The following is a 16,628-nucleotide window of genomic DNA, read 5'->3' as shown; positions in this document are numbered from 1 at the left end:
CATCGAAATTTGCTTAACTAGTTAGGTTCCCTTTTGATAGCTATTTGGGTTGCTATCTCTGATAGCGCTGCAATGAATTCCTTGTACATACTTGGGAGTATACCTCAAATAATTCTGAGTAGAACTGCTTTGTCACAGAGTGGCTCTCAGTCGTACCTAACATGGAAATAACATTTATGGACACACGGACCTTTCCCCATTCATGCCCAAACCTACCTTGGAAATACATAGGGGTGGAGTTTCTCCTTTGCCTTCCTGCATACCCCTATACCTGTTATGACCTTCCCCCACAACCTGAACTCTGAAACTTGTCACCTCCTTCTACGTTTACTGGAGTCTCAAGTGGTAGAATGGATACTATACAAAATTCCACACAGGAGGCCGTGATATCATAATTTCACTTCAGTGGGTGATCTGCTCAAGGCAAGGCAAGGCAGGTTCTCACTTAATAGAACTGCAGATCAATTTAGCATTCTTTGCTTTATAAACAAATAAAACAGCACAATTCACATCTTTTTATTATAGCAACCAAGAGTTAGAGTGTATTTATCTTAAGATCTTTCATTATTAAGGATTCAGATCATCAGATTTAAAAGCTTCATGTCTGTAAGATCTGCCCCAACATAGAAAAGCTTCCTTCTTTTGGCTCAATGGTGGTTGCTGCAATGGGATCAAATGTCTTAACTCTCAAGGCTGTCTCATTAACTACAGCACAACTGAAAAAAGAAAACTTACACTGGAAAGCCCTCCTATTCTCAACGGCCATGTTCACTTTGTCATTTTCACCTCCTGTACCCAAAAATGCAAGTGGGCAGCATTTCATTTAGGCCTTTTCCTCCCCACCACTATTTCTGGTATTGAAAACTTGACCTCACTTTCTTCACCACCATTTACAGGAAAGGTTAGGCACCTTGCCAGCATCCTGTGCACCTCCCTCTCCAGGTAACCATTATTCTGATTTCTAGTCAACTAATCATCTCGTCGCTCCATCCGTGGATATTATTTTCCTTAAAATAGCTTGTCCCTTTTTTGAATCAATGAAGATCAATGGAGTTCTAAAGCATGCAACTGTGACTTTTGTTCAGTATTATGTGAAGTATATGCATACTATACTGATACCCACATCACCGAAGCTGTAGTTTTTCACTCCAGTGTCTCTTGTGTGAACAGAGATTGTTGGACACATGGGCATCCAGGATAGGATGTCAACATTGTGGCCCACCAAGCCTTACTGATGCTTGAGGCAAAAGAAACAATCAGTAATACTGCCTTTATTTAAAATCTTGATATTTTGTTGGGTCATGGATGTTTTTCTATATTTTTTATTCCAATGGCTGTTTCACACCTTTATGAAAAAGTCCCTCTCCTCCCACACTGATCTCCAACGCTGTCTGTCTCTGAAGAGTCTTCAAATGCCTGTTATTCTATCCCTATTCCTGTAACAGGGTTAACTTTAGCTTTATATTAGTTAGGCCTTGACAGCTGCTAGAGCAAATACTCCTATTTTTCCTAAGCGTCTTGGCTATTATTCACCCTTGGTATTTCCAGAACCACCTTGCTGAACTGGATTACTCTCCACATTAAAAGTTTTTAAACTTCAAAAATACAATGAATTAGCAAAGCTCTGAAAACGTTTTCTGGTTTTAAAAAGTTCTGTAAATGAAACACCCTGCGGTGGCTCTTTATGTTGAAAGCTGAATTCACTGAAGATCTTCACAGTGTTAACCTACCAATAGCCCTAGGCTTCTTGAAATACTGGCTGGTTTGGTTTATCACACATGAGACAGAACCTGAGACCTACCACCTCATCAGCTATGTGAATGTTTCTTTTCAAACCCTAATTACATTTTAGACCACAATGAAGAATTTATTTTTGCAAAGCAAGGGCATTCACAAAAAGCTTCATCCCCAGATGAAGCTGATTTTTCATGAAAAAGAACTGAATGTATGTTTTTCTCATAATAGTCACTATCAAAATAAAAACAGTAAATCAGAAACAGCTCTCCCTAAAGACAAAACACTTTCACTTTTTATAAGAAGACCAAAACAAGTCTTAACAGGTCTACCTGAAGAGATGAACTAAGCTTGTAAGACCTACCACCAGGATGATTGATAGGATCATCTGGCAGATAGTGTGGAAGGCTCATTCTGGTTCTGATTATGTTCAGATAAACATCAACACTTAAACCTATTTAATTATTAGTTCAAAGTAGAGTTGAAGGAATTCCCCTCTCCCAATGAGTCACACTTGTGTGAAGGTGATTCAAATCCAAATCCAGGTAGTTAATATTTCATTACCTTAATGGAATCAAACCATCGGGGAGATTGGGGTAGAGAGAGATAGACAGTCTGCTTGGCTTTCTCCCACAAAAGCCCAGAACTAATCACAATGTGCAAGGCTGAAACACGTTTTTGGGGGTGCAATGTAACCCACGGCCAAATGCTGAAGAAACTTGGCAAATTGCATCTAGAGAAGGGCCTCTCTATCGCTATAACAAATTACTTCACTATGTATCTTCCTCAGTATAAAGTTGAGTTGGATAAACTTACCACCCTCACCATTTAATGACAAGAAAAAAAAGAGTGACACAATCGAATGAATTAAAAGTTTAATTCTGAACCATTTTTTATAACCGCATTTTCTCTTGAAGCATTGTATCACAGCAGGTTACAACAACTTTGGGATAAAAGGCAACTGGTAAACTGTCCAACACAAGGTTCCAAATAACACCTCTTACTGATTTACCCTACCCATACATATCCCAAATAAAGTTTTTGATCAAAAACATGAAATAGATCCACCTGCTTATTTTAAGCATATTAAAAAGGAAACTAATTGGACCATTTTCTATTTGTCTATTTTATACAAAAAGGCTACACAATGTTACACTTTATTCAGATTACAATTATTAGAGTGATTATGAATTAGTGTTCTACACCATTACTCAATTCTTAAAAATTAGAAATTGCTGTAGCAGTATTCACTATAACTTAACACTACGAGAGACTTAAACTAACAGTTACTGCAAAAAAAAAAAAAAAATTAAAGAGCTACTTCAAAGCAAGCAAAGTCAGTACCATTACAGATATTAAAAAAAAAAAAAATTTAACAAGCAAGGCTAGGGTTTGATAAATTCCATCTTGTGATCCATTCTTGTGCATTCTTCACTTCTTGAGTCACTCCCAAAATCCATTTGTATTGTTACTCCTCGACCAAAAAGGACCAGAACAAAAAGTTTACTTCAATTGTTCCCATAGGAAACTCAGCTTGGTTAGTGTGTCAGGCACTTTCTGAGATACCAGCCCACCCCTCGAGCCCTCTCAGCAACTCTACAGGCCAATCACAATGCAAGTTCAGACAATACAGCTGTATAAAGAGAGAAAGGCTGCTATTAATGTTTAAAACAGCAAATGTTACTCATTTGAGTATTAAGTTGCAAAAGCTGTGGCAAAAAACATTAAAGTTAATAACTTCCACACATGATCACATAACAACCAGAAATCTGAGAACATTCCGATGTTCCAAGACATCTCCTTTCAAAGTATATACCTGTTTTTGTGGCAGATTTACAAATAGCCTAAATCACTCCCACCCTACCAACCAAGTCTTTCTGAAATTCTGTAGGCAGAGTAAAAGTATTTTACCCAAACTGGCTTTTTAAAACTTCTTACCTAAAGGATGATTTACAGGTCAGTATCAAACCAGGCCAGCTGATTGCTATCACCTGGAGGCAGCCCATCCATGAGGTCCTGGGCATGTCCCAGATCTGGCAGCCCATCAACTGGATAGTCAGCACCAGGGTGGTGGCCACCCATCTCATGTTCCATCATGGGGTCCATACCCAAGGCATCCTGGCCATATCCACCAGAGTGAAAAGAACGATAGCTAGGATCTAGAAGAGTCAGGGTATGAACAAAATAGGCAAGAAGGAAGGCAAAAGAGAGAGGAGAGAAACAGACATAGACGTTAACACTGAGGTTAGGGCATCCAAAGTTCAGCAGCAAACTTGTCAGAAAACAATGCTTTCTAGCCTCTTCAACTTCTAGCTTTCTTTAGCCAAGTAATTACTCAGTGCCAGACCACCCATGAGACTACACAAATAACGTCTGTTTCCATCAGAGAGGCACACCAGCAGGGCCTAGTCACATCATTAGTCTAACCCTGAACACACTGCATTTACCCCTGTCAGACTTGGGGTTCCCAAGGAGGAGAAGCAAGAATCTACTGTGTGACCACCTAGGCAATGAGAACTCATGGGAAGGAGGATTAAGACAATAATGAGGTCTGGCAGGTGTAATCTATCTTGACAAAAAGTCCAAGTGACATCAACAAAAGTACTAAGGAAAGTTAAGGCACTATTTCAATGAAACCTCAACATATTTTATCTTAGGGTTGACATGTTATTTGTCACAGTAAGAATCTGCGCTTTAGTGGTTTCATAATTAGGTAGAAGCAGATGAGGTTATAAATGTAAGACAGTTGTAATTGTTACTGGTCTACCCCATCCTCTATGTTCATTACCCAGATGTGAATTAGCTTTTCAAGAAAACCCTGATAATGCAACTATGTAAAAACCCACCCCAGATCTGAGCCTAGAGACAGGATTTTTCCTGTCTTCCTTGGGTAGCTTGTAGACAAAAGGTATTATGAGTCCTCTGGCCAAAAAGAGAATAAAAAGCCAGGTAAACTGTAACATCCTACACTGCAGAGGCCTAGTAGTAGCATGTATTTGTTGGTGGTGTAATCCTACTGCTATTCATTGTGTGGCTCTGAATTCCCTGTGCTCCGTTAAAGATACTGTTGCTGACTGGAATTTAAGAACTGCTTTTAATTGAAGCCATTACTTTTCTGCCAACACTAGTTTCCCAGATGAGCAAACCAGCTCTTCTGATCAAGTTTTAGAACTTTAGCTTGATCTGGAGTTAATCGAGAAATATGAGACGCATACCATCCTGGCGATATCCAAGGGGTTCTCCCTGGGCACCAATATCAAGTCCAAGATCCGCAGTCTAGATAAACAGGCACAAGGCAAGAAAGAATAAAAAGCAAAATGAAAATTCTCAACTTAAAAGTACACTAATTTTTTTAAAGCATACTTTCAGATTACAAAGGAAACAAGTAACTCCAACATTACACAAATACTTAGAAAATGGAAGTTCTTCAAAACTCCACCCCTAAAAGATACATTTTTTTTCTCTTTGCACCTCACATTAAAAATACTCACTGACTTGATCTTTCAACAAATACATATTAAGCACCAACTATGTGCTGCCAGGCACTGTTCTACGTGCTACAGATATAGCAGTTAAAAAAAAAAAACAGGCAAAATGCCTACCCCCAAACAGGAGCTGCTGACAGGATGTGTTGTATGAAAGAAAAGTTTTAGCCTGAGCAGCTGGACAGACAAAGCTGACATCAAGACAGAGAAGACAGTCAAAACAGGTTTGTGGAAGGGGGTAGGTGGAGAAAGTTAAGGGCTCAAGTTGGAACATGTTAATAAGATGCCTATTAAAAACCCAAGTAACACACCACTCACTGGTAATTTGCTCTCCTTTATTTATTTATTTTTTTTGAGTTGGAGTCTGGCTCTGTTGCTGAGTGCAGTCTGTTAACTCCTGGGTTCAAGCAATCCTCCTGTCCCAGCCTCCCCAGTAGCTAGGACTATAGGCATCCATCCCCATGCCCAGCTAATTTTTAAATTTTTTTGTAGAGATGGGGTTTCACTATGTTGCCCAGGCTGATCTTGAACTCCTGGCCTCAAGAGCTGCATTGTTTTAAACCTAATAATCTCTCTTTCCATTCGCTCAACAAATATAATCCACTGTTATGACTGTGTACCATCAGTGATCACTACAGAGTGGATAAAATAAACTTCCAGGGTGGTTCTAGTTTTATTAGAAACAATGTTTCAAAGGACACCTGTACTGAGGACAAATACTGAAGACAAATTCATAGCAGAAAGTCAAATAGAAAAGTTTTATTAAAGTTTAGTAAAAACTACTGACAAACTGTCCTCTAACAGTGTTTAACACTGCCTCTTTCCTTACATCCTTTTGAAAAATCATCTTTAATCTGGTAACATTTTTCATCTTTCTCCCTTATGAATTATAATTTTAAATAGCACAACTTATTTGTAATGATTCTGAACAGGCGCTTTAAAGTTTGTGTTATAGTTCTTCCTTAGGGCAGTTGCTGGACAGCATAAAGAAGAAATACTCAAGCCAGGGAAACATCAATGCAAATGAATGTATACTAAGTGTTTTGAGAGAAGAACAAGCTGCCTTATCCGCTCTAGGAAACTACCAGATAAATAACTGCTCACATTTCCCTACCTCATTCCAAGCCATTGGCTCCGTTCTGAAGAGAGAGCTGGTCAGCTCAACTGAAAGCCGTTTCTTGTAATCTTGTGGCTTGTCCTCAGACATTCGGAACAAAACAGCAGCTGCATACGTCGCTAAGAGACAAGGAAAAAAAGGCCCTTGAGGAAAAACTGAGACTTCAATGTACACATCTGCTAAAGGCTTTGGTTCCTTTTTACTTACCCACACCTTCATTCCTAGAGTGAAGTAACTCTGTCAGAGGAGCTGTGGCTCCCTCAGCTTCAATCGCTTCTGCAGCTTCCTTGTCCTGAGCAAGTTCACAGAGGACCCCTGCAGCTACTCTTTGGATGTTTTCAATGGGAGAATAAAGCAGCTAGGGAGAAAACACAAACAAAACCTAATTAAATCTAAAGCTAAAACATGACAAGCCCCCCACTGTGGTGCAAACATTCCGAATTCAGAGTGCAAGAGGCATTCACACTGTAGTAAATAATATTCTCTGAATTTTATGTCCTAGGGTGTTTAATACCCTAGAGCATTGGATTTCCAGAATACTTTTTAGCTATAAACCCTTTCTTCAGAGGCAACTCTAACTGACCTAAGATTTGGAAAATCCAGAATTGGTTGGGGGCCTATGTCCCGCCTCTGGCAGCCCAGGTCAGCTCTCCCCTCTAAAACTAGGCACACGTAAAAGTGAAATGTGAAATCTCCTCCCTCTTCTCGAGTCTCAATATTTCTCCTACTGACCAAAAAACTGAAGGGAATTTTCATAAAATTAAATATTGGTGCCCCTATTATGGTCCCTAATTTTCTGAAATTTTATTAGTCATTACAATCTGGAAATTTTAGGGACATAAAACCTAGAATACTTAAAAACAACATACCTGCACAAACAATGGAATGGTATTTAGTCCTCTGATTACAATTCGGTTGTGAACATCCCGAGCTAGGATGTGAAGGGCTCCAGTACAACCTTCAACTATTTCTTCCATGCGGACCCCCTCCTGCCAAAAGAAACATGGTTAACAAATAGGGCATTCTCCTCTGTAAAGTTTCTGAACTTGAAAGGCTTTGCATTCTGAGGAATAATTATTAGACTATAATTATTTACATTATATACCCAAAGTTCCCCATAACTTGCAATTAGTTTGGGAATGAAGGAGGATTCCATTAACTTGAATGTCACTGAAAAGAGGCCTCCTGGCAGCACTAATCCAAGGCAGCACCCCTTCCCCATACACAGTGCAACAGAGCTTCCACATAGCACTGAATCCCGAAGACAACCTTCCTACAGTAAGGGCACCAATCATTCTGAGTAAAAGGTATATAAAAAGAGAAGATGAGAAGGTAATGCTCAGACTATGTCAACGTTTTTCCTTTACATGCCCCCTCTATTTTTGTACATCTTCCATGTATTTGGTGAAAACTTTGCCAAGTTTTAGCACCAACTGCTAAAACTAACTGAGTTGCCAGCAGAAAAATCCACTCCTCACGCTTCCAAGACTATTCAGCTGACAGTCTCATGTATAGGAGAAGTTAGCTTTTGCAATATTTAAGTACCATCTGTTTCTCCTGTTTCTGGATTTGAGTTTTAAAAGGGGTTATGATTCTGCTACATTTAGCAGCTTTTATAAATAATTTGATTCTTGCAAGGATACAAAAACTCCTTTTTTCCTAGAAAAGAGATTTAAAATAAAAGATTCCCTCAACATTCTATTAAGTCACCTCATGGAGATGGGCCAATACCAACAGTAATAAATGAAGCAGGCCAAAGCCCCAGTATGAGTACATACACAAAGCAACCAGCAAAATGAGATTCCTAAAATCTGTTCTGGTAGGCTCCATCTTTGTTTTCTAAACTAACCTAATTAAATAAGGTCTTAAAGTCTGAGAAATCAGAAGTATCTTCAGACTATACTTTTAATGAAGCTACTTTTAAGACTCAAACTTTGTATCAAAGCTTCAGGTTGAGACTATTGTGGTTAAGAGTACAGAAATGCTACTACTTATTTTTGAAGTATGTCTATACTATATTCTTAGGTCCATGGAAAAAGTTTAACTCACAGAAAAGATAATAAAATGGACTGCTAAATATTTATTGTCAAAATTTATGATGAGGCAAGGGTAAGAAGCTCTGAAATTACACAGATTTGGTCTCAAATTATGACTCTACCTCTTCCTAAGTGGGCCTTTGTGTAAATTAAATGAGAACACTACATGAAATGCCTAACCCAACCTTTGTAAGACTGACCATGTGAAGGACGTGTCCAAGGAAATATCACTGGGGCCACACTATGCCTTATCTTCTCTGCAGTCATATTTTGTCATCAGCTCTTCAGGAAAAGGGACGGGGAGAACAAATGACCAAAGAAGTTCAGATCTTTGGATCTATGCATTCCTTTTAGACAGCCAGGTATCACTTTAAGAATTTACCCACCACAAATTGCTGCTGTGTCCCACCCATGGACGTACGGCGCTGGGTATCCTGATGTGCACGAACAAGCAACTGAACTAGTCGTGGAATGGCACCCTGCTCACGCAAAGGTGCATGATTTGCTGGACAAAGGGCAAGATTTCGAATCAATCCAACAGTAGCCTGAAAAACAGAAGGAAGAATTGGCATACAACTCAACACAATCATTTTCTTAGCCTAAAATTCCCACCACAATAAATCTATTGGGAACAACTAAAAGTAGTTCTGACTACACAAACATTTCAGAATCCTACCCCTATCGCAGCCATACTTCCTACTTACTAAGGAATACAATTCCTATTTATTGATCACTATGCTTAGCCATCCAACGGCTAGAGATGCTTCATTTTCAATTCTGCAACAAAGGTAAATTCTACTTTGACAATTTACCTTTATCAGAGGCCAGTGGGATGGTGGGTGTAAGAGCTTAACCACAACTGGTAGTCCATAGTGAAGGCGAACTGCATTCTGGGCCATCTCTGCTTCTTGGTGTCGGCTGGTCAGATGACGAAGAGCACAGATGGCAGGCTCAGTGATGTCTTCCCTGTCACCAGCCCGAAGGACAGTACGCACAAGAGCCTCTATACCACCCACTTGGCAGACCATCATCTTGTTCTTATAATTATTGCAAGTGAGGTTAGAAAGAATTCCAGCTGCACAGGTGACCACATTTATATCATCTGAACCCAGAAGCTGAACAAGAGTCCCAAGGAGACCTTCCATCCCTTCCTATGAAGATAAAAACAAATGGTCAGTACAAGCACATACTCATCTTGACTCTATTCCCATGGCGTCAATTTACTCAGAATTTACCTGTTTAGTTGCAGCATCTGAAAGATTCCTGAGAGTCCAAAGACAGTTCTGAACAAGACGTTGACTTGGATCTGTCAGGTGAAGTCCTAAAGCTTGCATTCCACCTAGAAAATTAAAAAGGATGTAAGACCCTAGTCATTAGCTAGAAGTTCCTATCAATCCTAAATATATTTTCTAGTCTTAGAAGGTGTCCTTCTTTATTTCCAGAGTTTACTTCCTTTTACCTAAGTATTTGTTTTCCTCTCATTTTCTAGAATGTTGCTCAGTTTCCCTCGTTTTGCCAGTTCACATCACTAGTGACAAATTGTCAAATAGCTACTGTTCCTTTCCTAAGCCGAAGAAGTCTTTGTTATCTCCACTATCCCCCTTAGGTAATATATTTTTTTTTGAGACGGAGTCTCGCTCTGTCACCCAGGCTGGAGTGCAGTGGCACAATCTCGGCTCACTGCAACCTCTGCCTCCCGGGTTCATGCCATTCTCCTGCCTCAGCCTCCCGAGCAACTGGGACTACAGGTGCCCGGCTAATTTTTTATATTTTTTAGTAGAGACGGGGTTTCACCATGTTAGCCAGGATGGTCTCGATCACCTGACCTTGTGATCCGCCTGCCTTGGCCTCCCAAAGCGCTGAGATTACAGGCATGAGAGCCACCACGCCCAGCGGTAATATTCTTATTAATTTCTTTTCATCCATTCAATCATTTCAAAAATATTTCTTCACTATCAGGTCCTGTTCTGAGCTGGAGATAGACCAGTGAGCAAAAATATTCAAAAGTTCCTACCCTCAGAACTTATGATCTAGTTGGAAGAGGCAGACAACAAATATACAATAAACTAAAACCATACAGTAGGTCAGATGATATTAAAGGGCTATGGAGAAAAACAATGGAGTGGAGCTGCAATTTTAAGTAATTAGGTCACCTCACTGTGAAGGTGACATCTGACTAAAGACCTAAAGAAGCTAGGTAAATTTCTGGGGTAAGAACAATCCAGAAAGTCAGCATGAAAACACTTTACTGCCAGGGACTTTATACAGTTCACTGACTGCAATACATGTGTTCCAAGGTTCACGACCTTCCATCCTTTAGGACCCTTAAATGGGGGACATTTACTCTGGCAAAGGAGTATAAATGGAAACCCAATGCCCACATACTAGATTAACTTCACCCCTCCATCTTCAACTTAAACCACTTCTAAATGCAGTAAGAGATACTTTTCCTTGTCTCCTTCATCTTTTAGGTCTGTTTTATTTCCTCAGATGAAGTCTATTTGCTGTAATTCTTACGGTACCCTGCACTTCTCCTTCATAGTATAAGTTAGTCCACTTTCCCTACAAGACAAAGATCACCTCTATTGGGTTCCTTTTTCATAGTAGCTCCAGCTACTAATAGAATGATCTGCATAAGATTGATACTCAGGATGCTCAGTATTTGTGAAATGACTACCTTCTTTCCCCTCATTAAGACTTCATTCCCTCCCTTTACATAACTATTAACTCTGAGAATGGATTTTAACCCCAGATGTCCATCAGAATGGCCTACAGAGACTTTAAAACACACACATTCTGTTTCAGCAGTTCTAGGGTAAAAAAAGTCCCATGCAGATGACTCTGTGGCATCTCTATCTCCCGTTCCCTGCTGCCCTTACCCCTATATACTAAAAGGGAAACTTCCAAATCTCTAGCCTGTCTCTCTTGCATTCTCTAGTACCTTACATTTCCAGCTACCTACTGACCTTTTAGTCACTTTAAGTCAGCTTCGTTTTTTGGTGTTTTTTTTTTGAGATGGTGTCGCTTAGGCTGGAGTGCAGTGGCGCCATCTTGGCTCACTGCAAGCTCCGCCTCCCGGGTTCATGCCATTCTCCTTCTCCTGCCTCAGCCTCCCCAGTAGCTGGGACTACAGGCGCCCACCACCATGCCTGGCTAAATGGCTAATTTTTTGTATTTTTAGTAGAGACGAGGTTTCACCGTGTTAGCCAGGATGCCTCGATCTGCTGACCTGGTGATCCACCTGCCTCAGCCTCCCAAAGTGCTGGGATTACAGGCGTGAGCCACCACGCCCGGCCTAAGTCAGCTTCTTAAATTATTATGTTCAAAAATTAAGGATGCCTTCTGAGGGTTCCATTTATCTTCATGGTACCAATACTGTCCCCTCCACAAACCATTTTTGGTTGCTCCCTTAGCTCCTATATTATTACATTCTGTGATTCTTTCAGACATCTCAGACATTTGCCCTTAGCTATTTAGTTCTAAAACCAAACTATTTGATTCCTAAAAGCCTATAACATCTCAGCAGTCTGGTCTTCTACCTTTTGGTCATTCAAACTGTTAATCTAAACAATGCTATTATTAATATTTTAAACACACCACTGTGATGCTTTGCTATTGATCAACAACCATCAAAAGTGTCTTGGCATCCTTTTAAGATAGTAGACAATACTTTAGTATAACCCCGAGAAACCGTTTAGAATTTGGATCCCACCTAGCCTTCCAAACTGACCAAGTATTCTGTATCTATGGCTCCAAAGCTGGAATAAAGCATGAATAAACTCCATGAGTAGTAAACATCTTATAGGAACCTAGAAAGTCCTGCATGTTATGGCTCTGCTTACCTAACCTCAACCTCATACCAGGCCATCCACCTCATTACTTACTAAGTTCTGTTTACACAGACCTTCTCTTCAGCACCTGGATCTCCACAATCTCTTTCCTTCTAAGGCAAGCTTGTCCAACCTGCAGCCCATGGGCCACGTGGCCCAGGACAGCTCTGAATGTAGCCCAACACAAATTCGTAAACTTTCTTAAAACATTATGAGACTCTTTTGCAATTTTTTGTTTGTTTTAGCTCATCAGCTATCATTAGTGTATTTGGTGTGTAGTCCAAGACAATTACTCTTCTTCCAATGTGGCCCAGGGGAGCCAAAAGACTGGATACCCCTGGTTCTAAAGACACAGCACATGGTGTTCCTTTTCTCTACCTGGAAAACATTTAACCCTCACTTCTCATACAGACAAGAGAAAGGTTCCTTCTCATCCTGCAGTCCCACTTATCCCCTTTTCAAGGAGACCCTTTCCCTCTCATCTAATTAGACAATTCCCCTCCCCATTAATTTTTATCACTATTTGCTGTTCACTTCTCCCATAACACTCATTCTAATTTATGATCACATATTTTTAAATACTTTTGTCACCTTCACAAGACTATAAAAACAAGCACTGTTGTGTTACCCAATGTATACCACGTGCCTATTCCATTTCTTAAAATACATTAGATGCTATGTTCAGAATAAACAAATGAATATAAGAATAACCTGGAAGAAAAAATTCCTAGGCTTCCGGTCCCATACAAGTCCAGCTATCTACAGACCTCCCTGTCACTTCAAATAAACACTATGAGATCTCGATATAAAAATTAACACTCCAGAGATTCTGACTAAATAAATCTCAAAATCTGTATTTTTAGCCTACATTACAGGTTACTGCTGGAACAGCTGACAGAATTTACATCCCCTCATTCTGTATGAACTCAGCCACATTTGTCTATCCCCAAGCCTATGGCTCCACTGCCAGCAGTTACCTGGAGCAATCATAATGTCTTTCTCTCTCATAAAATCCCAGGTAAAATTACTCTCAATAAGTGGGAAAAATAAGTGTTGCCAGCCCTATACTTTACTCCCAACATTTCCTTCCATTAAATGCCTTTATATTTTTCCCTCTTTCAATACTGATTTGAAGCTTGCTTTGAAATTCTGGGTAAATGTTGTTAGGCGGGTTACTGAAAGGAGAAAAAATGCTAGGTAGCTAAAGAGTATTTTCATGACACACACACACTCCAAGAGGCCCTAGTACAAACCATCTATTCTTTTCCCCAATTGCCAACATACACAAGATACAAAGTACCACATACAAGTTGCCTCCTTAAAAATACTCAGAATAGAAAAAAATTGTTTCTCATAGTTAGATGATATCTATTCACTGAGAATACAGAATATCAGGGCAAAACACTGGTCATAATCAGGCAAGAGAAAGAAAATGCATACAAATAGGAAGTCTGTTTGCAAACAATATGATTCTATACCTAGAAAACCCCATAATTTCTGCCCAAAAGCTCCTTGATCCAATAAACTTCAGCAAAGTTTCAGGATATAAAAATCAATGTACAGAAGTCAGAAACATTTCTATACACTAACAACATCCAAGCTACAAGCCAAATCAAGAATGCAATCCCATTTACAAAAGCCACAAAAAGAATAAAATACCTAGGAATACAGCTAACCAGGGAGGTGAAAGATCTCTACAATAAGAATTACAAAACTCTGCTCAAAGAAATCAGAGATGACACCAACAAATGAAAAGACATTCTATTTCATGGATAGGAAGAATCAATATTGTTAAAATGGCCATACTGCCCAAAGCAATTCACAGATTCAGTGCTATTCCTATCAAACTACCAATGGCATTCTTCACAGAATTAAAAATATATATATATTTAAAAATTCACATGAACCCAAAAAAGAGCCTGAATAGCCAAGGCAATCCTAGGCAAAAAGAACAAAACTGGAGGAATCACTTTACCTAACTTCAAGCTATACTGTTAATACGAGGTTACAGTCACAACATGGTACTGGTATAAAAACAGACACACAGACCAATAGAACAGAATAGTGAGCTCAGAAATAAGGCTGCACACCTAAGAAGTCAACAAAAACAAGCAATGGGGAAATGACTCCCTATTCAATAAATGGTGCTGAGATAACTCGCTAGCCACATCCAAGATCGAAACTGCACCCCATCCTTACATGATGTACAAAAATCAACTCAAAATGGATTAAAGACTTAAATATAAAACTTAAAACTGTAAAAACTCTGCCAAGATAACCTAAGAAATACCATTCAGGACATAAGACCTGTCAAAGATTTCATGATGAAGATGCCAAGAGAAACTGCAACAAAAACAAAAACTGACAAATGGGACAGTATAAAGAGCTTCTGCACAGCAAAAGAAATCAACAGAGTAAACAGACAACCTACAGAATGGGAGAAAGTATTGGCAAACTATGCATCTGACAAAAGTCTAATATCCAGACTTTACAATAAACTTAAATTAACAAGCAAAAAACAAACAACTCCATTAAAAGTGAGCAAAGGACATGAACACTTTTCAAAAGAAGACCTACAAGTGGCCAAGAATCATATGAAGAAAAGCTCAACATCACTGATCATTAGAGAAATGCAAATCAAAACCACAATGAGATACCGTCTCACACCAGTCAGAATGGCTACTAATAAAAAGTAAAAAAATGACAGATGCTGGTGAGGTTGCTTAGAAAAGAGAATGCTTATACCCTGCTGGTGGGAAAGTAAATTAGTTCAGCCATTGTGGAAAGCAATTTGGTGATTTCTCAAAAAACTCAAGATACAATCACCATTCAACCCAGCAATCCTATTATTAGGTATATGCCCAAAGAAAAAGAAATCTTCTACCATAAAGACACATGCACGCATATGTTCACTGCAGCATTATTCACAATAGCAAAGATACGGAATTAACCTAAATGCCCATCAATGGTAGACTGGATAAAGAAAATGTGGTACATATATACTATGGAATACTATGCAGCCATAAAAAAAAGACCAAGATGTCTTCCACAGCAACACGGATGGAGCTGGAGGCCATTATCCTAAGCAAACTAACACAGGAACAGAAGACCAAATACCACATGTTCTCACTTATAAGTGGGAGGTAAACACTGAGTACCCCTGGGCATAAAGAAGGGAACAACAGACACTGGGGCCTACTTAAGGGTGGGAGGTAAAGAACTGAAAAAGTACCTATTGGGTACAATACTTACTGCCTGAGTGACAAAATAATCTGCACACCAAACCCCTGTGACATGCAATTTACCTATATAACAAGCCTGCACATTACCCCGTACCTAAAAGTTAAAACAAAACAAAAAAAACTGCTCATGAGCATCTACTAATAAAGCAATCACTTTATTACATAAAACTGTACTGTATTAGAATTTGTCATTTCTCCTATAAATTCACAGGTCTGTTAGCAAATCTTAGGTTTACTCAAAACTGAAATTACAAACAAATTTTATTAAGCAAAATATATGCCATCATTGATGGATAATAAGAACTCTATCTAAACTAGCCTTAAATATTTAGCTACAATCCAGATGACAGGTACTTGAATGTAATCTTGGCTGCAAATTGAATAGGACCATCTATTTTCAGTCGTTAAAGTTCTACCACCTTTTCCTAAGAAAAGTAATCTAATTAGAACTGCAGATGCTGTACACAAGACTCAGAATAGATACATATACTTACCAGCTTCTACAATAGCTGGCTTATTACTAGAGCAGACGGATAGCACCTTCAGCACTCTGCTTGTGGTCCACAGTAGTTTCTCATAAGTATAGGTCCTCATTATATTTACTAAAGCTTGGGGTCCACCACTAGCCAGTATGATCAGCTAGAAAGATATATACATATCTTGTTAGTCATGGAATCTTGATCACATGTCTGAGAAGAGCCATATTACCAACATATTTTATTATACAAGAATTTCAGCCAGCTTGTCATTGGACCTAAATGTATTCCTGGACCCCATCACTCTGACCCCCATACTGGGGCCCTATCCAACTTGTCCTTTTAAAGCATTCCACTCAAATTCAGACATCCCAGTCCTCCCAAGAATGTATCAGTTTTGGCCCAATTTCCTTCTTCCCATACTGATCATAGCAGAAGAAAAAAATTTAGAAACCATGTTGGCAGGCAAGATTAATGCCCTAAGATGAAAGTTATATCAAAACTGATTCACTAAAAATTTGAACCAGAACTGGCACTTAAAACTCCTTATCACTTGGCCCTTTAATTTTCCTAATTATATCCACCTTAAAAAGAGATACCATAAAATGATCATTCACTCTTGTCCTTTCATCCCCTGTGTATCTTCCCTTTCAACACTGCCCCAATTTTCTAAAAACAAATTTCATCATTTCATGCTTCTGCTGAAAT

General features: G+C 39.1%; 1 protein-coding gene across 4 annotated transcripts in view; it reads right to left on the bottom strand.

The window, feature by feature from the left end:
• Positions 1–2,594: 2,594 nt before the first annotated feature.
• LOC105480261 (catenin beta 1) overlaps positions 2,595–16,628 on the bottom strand; it is a 40,899-nt gene continuing 26,865 nt past the window's right edge. For 2 of the 4 annotated variants that reach the window (XM_011738840.3, XM_071091491.1), the window contains 9 exons: positions 15,939–16,083; positions 9,608–9,711; positions 9,185–9,523; positions 8,759–8,917; positions 7,206–7,325; positions 6,544–6,694; positions 6,334–6,455; positions 4,950–5,010; positions 2,595–3,893 (listed from right to left, as the gene is read on the bottom strand). In XM_011738840.3, the coding sequence (XP_011737142.1) occupies positions 3,685–3,893; positions 4,950–5,010; positions 6,334–6,455; positions 6,544–6,694; positions 7,206–7,325; positions 8,759–8,917; positions 9,185–9,523; positions 9,608–9,711; positions 15,939–16,083 (1,410 nt within the window). In that variant the 3' untranslated portion in view covers positions 2,595–3,684. The remainder of the gene's footprint in view (positions 3,894–4,949; positions 5,011–6,333; positions 6,456–6,543; positions 6,695–7,205; positions 7,326–8,758; positions 8,918–9,184; positions 9,524–9,607; positions 9,712–15,938; positions 16,084–16,628) is intronic. The other 2 variants (XM_011738841.3, XM_011738842.3) reach the window with 2 other exon arrangements.

Source organism: Macaca nemestrina, chromosome 2 (assembly GCF_043159975.1).
Source record: "Macaca nemestrina isolate mMacNem1 chromosome 2, mMacNem.hap1, whole genome shotgun sequence".
NCBI classification, from domain to species: domain Eukaryota; kingdom Metazoa; phylum Chordata; class Mammalia; order Primates; family Cercopithecidae; genus Macaca; species Macaca nemestrina.
This window is presented reverse-complemented; position numbering and strand designations above follow the sequence as displayed.